The sequence below is a fragment of the Carassius auratus genome, chromosome 14, assembly GCF_003368295.1.
Source record: "Carassius auratus strain Wakin chromosome 14, ASM336829v1, whole genome shotgun sequence".
In the NCBI taxonomy this organism is placed as follows: Eukaryota; Metazoa; Chordata; class Actinopteri; order Cypriniformes; family Cyprinidae; genus Carassius; species Carassius auratus.
Genome location: NC_039256.1, coordinates 708914 through 718939, shown reverse-complemented (window position 1 = coordinate 718939; position 10026 = coordinate 708914). Strand labels below are relative to the sequence as shown.

Below are 10026 nucleotides of genomic sequence, written 5' to 3'. Positions count from 1 at the left end.
AAAGTTAACTTATTTACGCCAGGTGGCGCTCTTTAATCGTTTTTGGATCTTTAGGGTGCTTTTATACACTATATTTTTAACAGTCATGCCCTGTCTGGATTGTCACGAAATATATAGACTTCAGCTTAAAAACAAAACTGTATCCTACACATTTTTCATTTAAACCAGTTCAGGAGACATGAAGACTAACTGTAAGTAAATTTAACTGTAATTGTAGGTAGAACAATTGTTCAGTTTTATATATTACAGCAATATATATATTATATTACAGACCGCTACTTTCTATAGACATTGAGATTATAGTACACAAATATCAGGATATTTAATGTCAAACCTTGGACTGTGTAAGCAGGCCTTCTCAAGCATACAGCACACATTCCTTCACACTTCTGCGTCTTCTTACAAACACAGAAGCTATATGTAACCAGGCGAGCAGTTTCCAAGTGCTATAAATTACAACGTTATTGTTATAAATGTGGTTAAAATTAGAACTTAAAAATCATTGTTAATATTGTTTTCTTTTCATAGGATCAGATTTAAGATCTTGCACACTCTGTACTCATTTTAGACTGATTGCATTACCATAATCAATTCTCACATCTCCTATGAGCCATGATATGACATCAGAGCAGCTCCTCAAGCTGCTTTATTATGACACACAGAGACAGATTAACAGCAGCATTAGACAGAGCTGGATAAAGATCACCTACAAACAAAATGAAAATAACATGTCATTTATTCCATCTGTGATTTATGCTCAACCTTTAAGAAACAGACGCAAAACATTTAGCAATAAGTGACCTTTGCTCAGTTCCACTCAGTGTTATGACAACAAACCCCTCTCTTTATCATTATGCTTGTTTAATGAAAGAAAATACATTTATGCAAAGAGACAGATAGTGACTATTTAATTATGCGAGTTTATTTAAATGTAGACTTTCGTTTGAAATTAACTTGCTGCATGTATGCCTGCAAATGAAAAGAGTTTAAAAAATATTTTGAAGAAAATATTAAGTGCTAGGGTGGATACCAGACAATTGCTATTGTCTCTCTGATATTTTGATAATTTGTCTCTCTGATATAGTTAACCATGAGCAAGAGTAATTAGCAAACAAAAAGTGTTTCGTGTTTGTTTTGTTTGTTTATGCTGATGAGAGAACATTTATTTTGACCACGTATCAGTGATGGGTGCTTGCGGTGGCCTTCTCTACCCCTTCCCCTGAAGACTAAAGGACAACCACAAAAGCAGGCCTCCCTTTCTTCACAGGCACAAAAGATCAGTCTGGACACTGAAGAGAGCATATGCCACTGAAATCGGCTGGATTTCATTGGTAAACAACATTTAGCAACAGAACTGAGCTGGATTGATGGCATCACTGAATCTCAATGAGCAGACTTTAACTGGAAAACGTACTGCTTACTTTTGTCCCCTTTCAGAGCTGCTTTATAGAAGAATTGAATTTTGTTTGTAACATTGAAACATTGTTTTCCTGTAAAGCTGCACATTGTGTATAAAGCTCTATATAAATAAAGGTGACTTGACTTTTGTTTAGGTTTTTTAAACAATAAGTAGTCCGAGCGGTGAACCGCAGTGCAGGTTAATATCATTAGCTAAAACTAAAGCACATAAAAGAACACACCTGGTGTGTGGTGAGCACTCATCCAGGTAAATGCTGCACACTGGTGCTGATCGAGGAGAGACCTCCTGATACGATTGTAAAGTGCTTTAGGGGTATAGTAGCACATAAGAAAAGCACCATAACTGCTTAATTCATTCATTCAAGTCTAAAATAACTAAAAGCAAATGTAACACTTCAGTATGGGACCAATTCTCACTATGAATTAGTTGTTTATTAGCATGCCTATTATTAACATATTGGTTGTTTATTAATACTTACAAAGCACATATTCTGCATGACCATATTCTACATCCCTAATCCTACTTAATACCTAAATTTAACAACTACCTTACTAACTGTTCATAGGCAGCAAATTAGGAGGCAGAAGTCGGAGTTAATAGTTTGTTAATAGCGAGAACTGGACCTTAAAATAAAGTGTGAGCAAACTAAATAAACTTGAATATACTGTAATAAAAAACTATACTGGCTTAAAACATTTTTTTTATTATTAAAAAAATAAGTAGTAGAAGAAGAAAAATGACAAAAGCATGACAAATTTACTAACACTTTAATTAAATCAAAATATAAAAATACATTTTAATTAAATTGATTAAAAACTATAATAATATATCAGTGATAGGCTACTTAACTGTATAACCTGCTTAAACAACTTTTACATTCATTTGTATGGTCTTATACTAATTGGGACACTGCATAAAATGAATTGTACTTTATTGAGCAATGTTTTTTTTTTTAATTCATTACCGGTAATAAAAAAAAAATGTTTCACCTGTTCATAAAATAAATACAAAAACTTTGTATTTTTAGGTGTGTGTACAAATGCAAGACCATGAATATTAAATTTTTCTGTTAAATAAATAATTCCATTACAAATATCTGTACATTTAAAAAATCATTTGTCACCCCACAGAACTACTAAAGATCAAAGAAGCTAAAAGCATTAAAAAATGGTAGAAAACAAAAGAACCACTTTTAGTACCTAAAAAAATACACTTTCGCTCATAAATGTATATATTTTCATTTACAATCTTTGAGAAAAGTTCATGCACATGTTGTTTATCCAAATTCACTGGAGCATTATAATCCAAATGGCCTTTAATTGAAGGCCCATATCACTGCCAATGTTGTGCTAATAACAAAGCCACCACGATTGAGGCTTGTGAAAACACTCCACGCTGCCATCTTACATGACACAAAGGATGAGGCACAGAACACCCTGTGCTTGGCCGAACACTGAGTGCGCATTAGTCGTCACACTTTTCCCAAACGCCTTGCAGCTGCTCCTATTGTGGTCCCTGAAGGGCTTGAGCCCAGCCCATACTCCTCTGACCACCCCTCCTGCAGTCTGACGGCACATCAGCTCACTGAGACCCCCATGCAGGAACAACTGAAAACACTGATTTTATGCATTTATGCATGACCACAAAGCATTCCCAGTGCAGAATTCCAATGCACACGCGAACACAGGTCAAAATGCCCTCACATGTCATGGTCAGGGTGAAAAGGGGATTGTTCAGATATTTTCCCAGCAATATTTGGAACGTTCACACGGGCCTGGATTCCAGTTCAAATAATAAAGTCAGCTGCATTTGTTTGCCCAGTGACCCCTCTTTAAGAACAGAAGGTGCTCATCTGTCTACATATTGAAACATGCACTGACTCCAAAAAAGTATTTGGACACTTTAGTCACTTAAAGATGTTTGAATATCACTGCATTGCTTCACAAACTACACATTAGTGATCGACCGATATTGATTTTTTATAACCGATACCGATACCGATTATTTGCATGTTTATGTACCCGATAACCGATATGCAGAACCGATATTTATTTACTGTTATACTTCTGTTTCTGACAATTATTACAACACAAATGAGCTGAAAAAAAACATTTTATTTATAACAATCACTCCTTCCTTGCATACAAAAAAAACTTTATATTTATACACAAATAAATAGAGGGGTCTGAGTCCAAAAAATTTAAGTGCACTGTGCAAGTGCAAGTGTCTTTGTTTTAAAATAAAAGCTTTGATGAGGTAAAAAAATAAAAACGGGTAAAAAAATAAAGCACAAAAATGATTCTAACATATTGGTGGGGGCGGGAGGGCTATTTAGGAGTGCATAGCTATTTAGTAGTGTAACTTAATACTCCCAGTTAAGCAGAACTAGGTTTTAGTGTAGAAAACAGAGTCTTTCAGCATTCTGCCCTGTAAGCCTGCTTCCTTCAAAAATGTCATGCAGTGGCCGTGCTTGAGGCTTCCTGATCATCAACCCAGTCAGGTGCTGAGCAATATGAACGAACTTTTTTTCCCGAGACTATATAAAGTTAAACAGCACTTGTCAGTTGGCATTTTATGATCTAGATTCAATCTAACGTTAGATCATGAAATGCCAACTGACAAAGTGCTGTTTGACTATAATTTAATCAACCGCGATCGCGCATGGAGATAATAAATAATTAATTTCCACAAAGCGGTATATGTATATGTGTATTAGCGAAATAATTGTTATGTAGTAAATGATAATATAATCTAGTGTGTTTAAACAAGATAATCTTGTCAAAAGTTTCATTCAGTGGCATTGCTTGAGGCTTCCTGATCATCAACCCAGTCAGGTGCTGAGCAATATGAACAAACTTTTTTTCCCGAGACTATATAAAGTTAAACAGCACTTGTCAGTTGGCATTTTATGATCTAAATTTAATCTAATGTTTAATCATGAAATGCCAGCTGACAAAGTGCTGTTTGATTATAACTTAATCAACCGCGATCGCGCATGGAGATAATAAATAATTAATTTCCACAAAGCGGTAGGCTATATTTATATGTGTATTAGCGAAATAATTGTTATGTAGTAAATTAAAATATAATCTAGGGTGTTTAAACAAGATAATCTTGTCAAAAGTTTCATTCAGTGGCCGTGCTTAAGCCTCCAGATCATCCGTCAGTTGCTAAGCAATATGAACGAACTTTCTCTTCTAGACTAATGGTGAGCAAATACAACAGATAGAGAATTAAATTCAACGCTTTTCAGAATCAGAATCAGAATCAGAATGAGCTTTATTGCCAGGTATGTTTACACATAGCGTACGAGGAATTTGTTTTCGTGACAGAAGCTCCGCAGTACAACAGAATAACAGCGACAGAACATAAAACACATAATAAAAGAATAAAAAAAACATTTTTTTTATTTTCAACATGCACTCATTCATGTCTGTTTTATTTAATTCATTTAAAGATACGTCTTTATTGGAGCAGGACATGACGAACACTACGTAACTGATCGATGAGTTCGTCTCAATTGTTTAGAAACAAGCTGCATAAATTAACTATATCAGGAATTTATGTCTCAGATCTCATTTGTGCATGTCTGTTATGTTAAATAAAGTTGATTAATTAAAGCAAACCAAGTAGAACATATACTTTACCTGTGCACTGAGTTGTTGTTGACTGATCACCTCAGACGCCCGGGCTGCAATGGCGGAAATCTCAAAACGGCCACAAGATGGCGCCGTAAATCGGCGAATCCGATATTACAAAACCGATACCCGATTATGGAAAAATGCTTAAATATCGGGAAAAATATCGGTAAACCGATACATCGGTCGATCACTACTACACATGTATCTGTATTTTATCGTTTGTATGATCAATATGGACTTAATATGGGCTTACTTATGTTCAAGTCTAAATTCTTTCTCAATCAGATCTGTTCTAAAATATCAATGGCAAGGCATCCTTGTTTTTATGTCATGTTAACATTGTCTCAGGTGGTATGATCAGTGGACAGCACCAAGTATAAATGTCAATGGAGTTCTGATTCTGAAAGCTTTTGTAATTTTATCCATTACACCAAAACATGGGTTTTTAACTTTGTCACTTTAAAATATTATAAAAAGCCTGAACGTTATGTGCAGGAGTTGTTTGGTTTGCCTCATATAAACTGAAATGACCTGGAACACACACTCCAGGAAAAGGTTCTTTATTTCTTATAACAATTTACTTTTGAAATAAAGGAGTATGTTTCAAATTGATATTGGGATCCTCAAATATCACTGGTATGCGATCAAATACTGAAATGTTTGGACAACCTCACCTGGATGCACTACTGAGAAGTGTTACATTATTGCAAATTAAACATCTATATAACGTAAATGTAATACAGCCTAAATTTGCAATACCATCACAGAATTAATGCACATAAGACTGCATGTATGGAAAAAAAAAATGTTTATTGTCAACAACAAGTATCACAAATATATGAAAAAATATAGCATAAGAAATATATTAATTTAGTTAATAAATAGTCACATATCAAAACAGCCTTGCAAGAGTCATTCCTGTTGGTAGTGCTTATTGGAGGACTCTTACCAGACTGACAACAGTACAGACACATGAGGTATTCTTGTGATTGTTCACAAACAAACAAACAAACAAACATCTTGAAGAATCGGATTGCATTCTAAAAAGGCATGACAGGCTCATTGTTTCAACTTCCACTGTCTTAAGGCAGAGCCTACACAGAAATACATTCACGGTAAAAAAAAAAAAAAAAAGACTAGCACCTTCATGTCTAACAAATGCCCATCTCCCTGGACTACTCTCCCAATAATAATAAAAAACATAATAATAGTAACACCATCAACATAAAAAACGAAAACAATCCCTGAGCAACCTTTAAGAGACGGGGCTTTTTTCGATGCTAAGAGATAACCAAAAACCTGATTACCATTAGTCAATCAACAAATTAAAACAAATTTAAAAAAGGAGAGATTCTCATTGGAGGTGAAATGGAGTGTTCCAAATTGGTTTGTCACATCAGATTGGTTTAAGTATGGACCAAAGTGTTAAAATGCTAAAACTGTCTGGGGGAGCTAGGCTTCATCAGACATCCCCTTACACACACAACAGTGAGCAATCATGGAATATCGGTGGCAAAACAGGAAATAAAAGTTCCTGAGCCTTAATACTGGTATGATCACCTCAGGGATCATCCACTCATCATATAAATAAGCCAGTCAAGAGGTGAGTCCGTCTCAGCAGGAGGGTGAGGTAGTGATGGGACTCTGCAGGAAGGAAAGAGGGCTGGCCACCGTGTGGATGGCGAAATTGAAAACTGTGCTGCTTTTGCTAATGGCGGGGCTTCCTGCCACTGACGAACACGTAGAGGAGGCAAGCACTTGGGATTCAAATTGCAGAAGCTGCCCCATGAAGCTGAAGTTGGGTGAGATGATGCTGCGCCGCTGTTTGACAAACTCAAAGGCCTCTTCAAGCTTGACCCGGTTGGTGCGCATCAGATAAGCCAAGCAGATGGTAGCGGAGCGTGAAATACCCGCTTGGCAGTGAACGAAGACACGTCCACCTTTATTCCGTACAGAATCTGTGAAAAAAAAAAATAAAATAAAGAGTGTGTTGGTTAAAACTCAATTAAACCATCTCAACCTTATCAGAAACCCAAAACCCAATGTGTGTAATTCTCTAATCACACATTTAACTGCAAATTATACTCTGCAGGTTTGCTAATCAAGGAAGCAATCTCATAAAAAAAGGGGTTCGAGTAAGAGGGGAAACACCCCCGACAGGCCTGAATACACAATAGGGGGGTTGCAGCATCCCTGCTAAGTGCAGTGATCATACAGGAGGGCAACAGAGAACCAGAGACACCACCTTTTGTTCAGGCTAAACAAAGGATGCAAAGCATTCAGACAGAGCCAGTTGCCCCATGAAAAGATCAAGTCACAGCCTGGTGTTATTTGAAAAGGGGGCACCTCTTTAAACAGGATGAGAGGATGATGTAAGCCTTAGTGGCTGTCAGGCCTGGGACGTACAGCTGGTAGAAATGGAGGGAACTTTTGAAAAATTCAATTCAGACTTCGGTTGAATGGGGGTTGGGCTAGGAGTCTGCCAAAGCTCCTCATACGATGACATCTGTTCCCTATTTCTTAACAAGGGCTTTGAATAATACCAGCGAAAAATTACACTCACCGATAAATTCGATAGCTTCATTGAACCAGGAACTGATGTTGGCTTTGTGGTTGTCCTCAACAGGAATACTCTTGTACTGAAAGTGGTCTTCAAAGTGGTTGGGGCAGTTGGAAGAGACGTTAATGAGTGCTGTGATTCCCAACATGTCCAGCATGTCTTTTCTGGAGGCATGATAGGCACTGCCTAAATATAGGAACGGCAAAATTTCTACAGGGCCACCCTAAAGAACAAAATAAAGAAATTTTGTGGACAAGTTCACTCATAATGATCCAAAACAAGTCTCATTTACAGCACAGAGTATTATTTAAAGGATATGTATAGGTTACCTGATCATACAGAGGGGTTGCACATGAGTTACAGGAGGAATCAGTAGTGTCTGAATGGCAGCTAGAGCTCAGAGGTAAACTCAAGCCTTGTGGGGGAACTGGCTTTGTACACATTTCAGGAAACTCAGATGAAAACGTCTCGAATCCACCTAAAAACAGTAAAATACAAACCATTATTTTCAACAAAATTGGAATTTACAAGTGTATAATTGCCAACATCTTAAAAAAAAAACATGTGGTAGCACTTTGTTTTAAGTACACAAACATCCACAGTAAACAAGTAATATAAGAAAATAGACCAAAATATAGTTCAAGAATAATCGTTATCGGTACGAACCTTTAAGAAAGAATACTCTTGCTCCACACGGATTGCGACACAAAGCGTTCACGGCGAGCATTAAAGTCCCGTCTTTCTTCACTTCTCCCATCTCCAGACTGCGGTCATCCAGGAACACAACACTCTGGTATTCCCCAGACAGAAGCCTGTTCCTGGTGTCCTCGTTGGGTACAATGTGCTCCAGTCCCAGTCCCCCTCTGGCCCTCCGGCGTACTATAGTACTGAAGCGCACATTACTAGAGCCCGAAATATGAGACGAGCTGAAGGAGAAAAACGAGCGACAGTCCAGAACCAGACAGTCCGGGTCATCTCCCTCCAGCAGACCGCGAAGCGAGGCAGAGTCGATGGTGGGCACTTCCATGATGACCATAGTAGAGAATGACAGATCTAAACACATACAGCGAGATAAACGATACGAGTCCGCGCGCTTGAAAAGTTCTCTCTAAAGTCCTTTGTTCGAGAGTGGGATTCAAAGATAGTCCGTTGAGCGTTGCTGAAGTTTGAATTCGTTTGTTTCAATGTTCGCTAACTTACTTTGTTCCTTCTCGTTCTTGTTCTTGTTCTGATCTGAAAGGTTCTAAGCGACGCTTATATATCAGACCTTCCCTGCTTTCGGGTACATGGTGTCAAATGCTCCGCCTTTTTTGGCCCGTGGCCCGCGTGAAATCACACGTACGTCAGTTATCTGATCCTGTCTAAACCAGTCGACCTCTAGACCAAAATAATGATAATCTGGTTCGAGTGTTGTCACTGAATTTGAGTGTTAGTATTAATGTTGTTGGTTAAGGGGTTTTAATTGACAAAGTTTCCTCATAAATAGATTTTAGACCCATTTATCAGCCAGGTCGATGTTTGCCATTTAGAGTTGATCAGTATTGGCCAATAATGTTGCAGTTGTGGAAGATTAACACATTTGGTGGTTCCCTCTCAGTGCATACATTGGGACACTTTCTGATCATTTATGTAAATATACATTTGTTTTAAAATATGTTGCAAATGGTTAAGATATAAGAATATCATTTTAAAATACAGAGGACGGATATGCGCACATATATAATAATAAAGAATAAGCATAAGTGTCCCACTTTTCAGGTATTCAGCAAACAGAATTTGATGAACAATGTTTGAGATAATACTGAAATCTCAGATTACAGGTGAGTTTTTCTCAGGAGAAAGATCTGAGAAGTATGAGTCTAAAGTAACTTTTTTAATCTCTTCATTTAATTTCATTGTTGGCTATAAGGAAACAATCAAGATCTCTATAACTAGATCTCTTTTGTTTTACTCATTTATTTATGTGATGTTAGACACGCTTCCTGTATTATAATCTCATGAAATTCCAAAACAATCCAATTATAGTTGTCAAACATGAAAGAATGTATTTATTATTCCCACGATATTATTGTTAAGTGATTTCTTAAAAACTTTCTTCAGATAAATAACAAGACAATTAGTGAACCTGTCATTGTACTCATAAAAGTTTATACTTTGTTTTTATTGTACAGGAGCACATAGTGTGCAATGCCTCGAGACCAAAGGGAAACCATAAAAGTTAATCACTGTATAGAAACTTGAGGTCTAGTAAATTTCCATCAGCTTGAAACACAGACCAAGCAGGTATTAGGCCGTGGTGCAGGAGATCTATATTTTTAACATACTGTAATCAACATGTTTTGGCCAAAAAGCCAGTGTGCTTGGCAACTAGTTTGTCAGAGTTTGAATATTTTACAAGGTACATC

At 37.0% G+C, this 10026-nt stretch overlaps 1 protein-coding gene across 1 annotated transcript; it reads right to left on the bottom strand.

The window, feature by feature from the left end:
- Nucleotides 1–5852: 5852 nt before the first annotated feature.
- Nucleotides 5853–8870, bottom strand: LOC113113377 (dual specificity protein phosphatase 1-like). Its single transcript, XM_026279522.1, has 4 exons — nucleotides 8288–8870; nucleotides 7951–8099; nucleotides 7625–7844; nucleotides 5853–7019 (listed from the first exon to the last, which is right to left on the bottom strand). The coding sequence occupies exons 1-4, from the start codon at nucleotides 8682–8684 to the stop codon at nucleotides 6676–6678; spliced, it is 1110 nt and encodes a 369-aa protein (XP_026135307.1). The 5' UTR covers nucleotides 8685–8870; the 3' UTR covers nucleotides 5853–6675.
- Between the last annotated feature and the right edge of the window lie 1156 nt (nucleotides 8871–10026).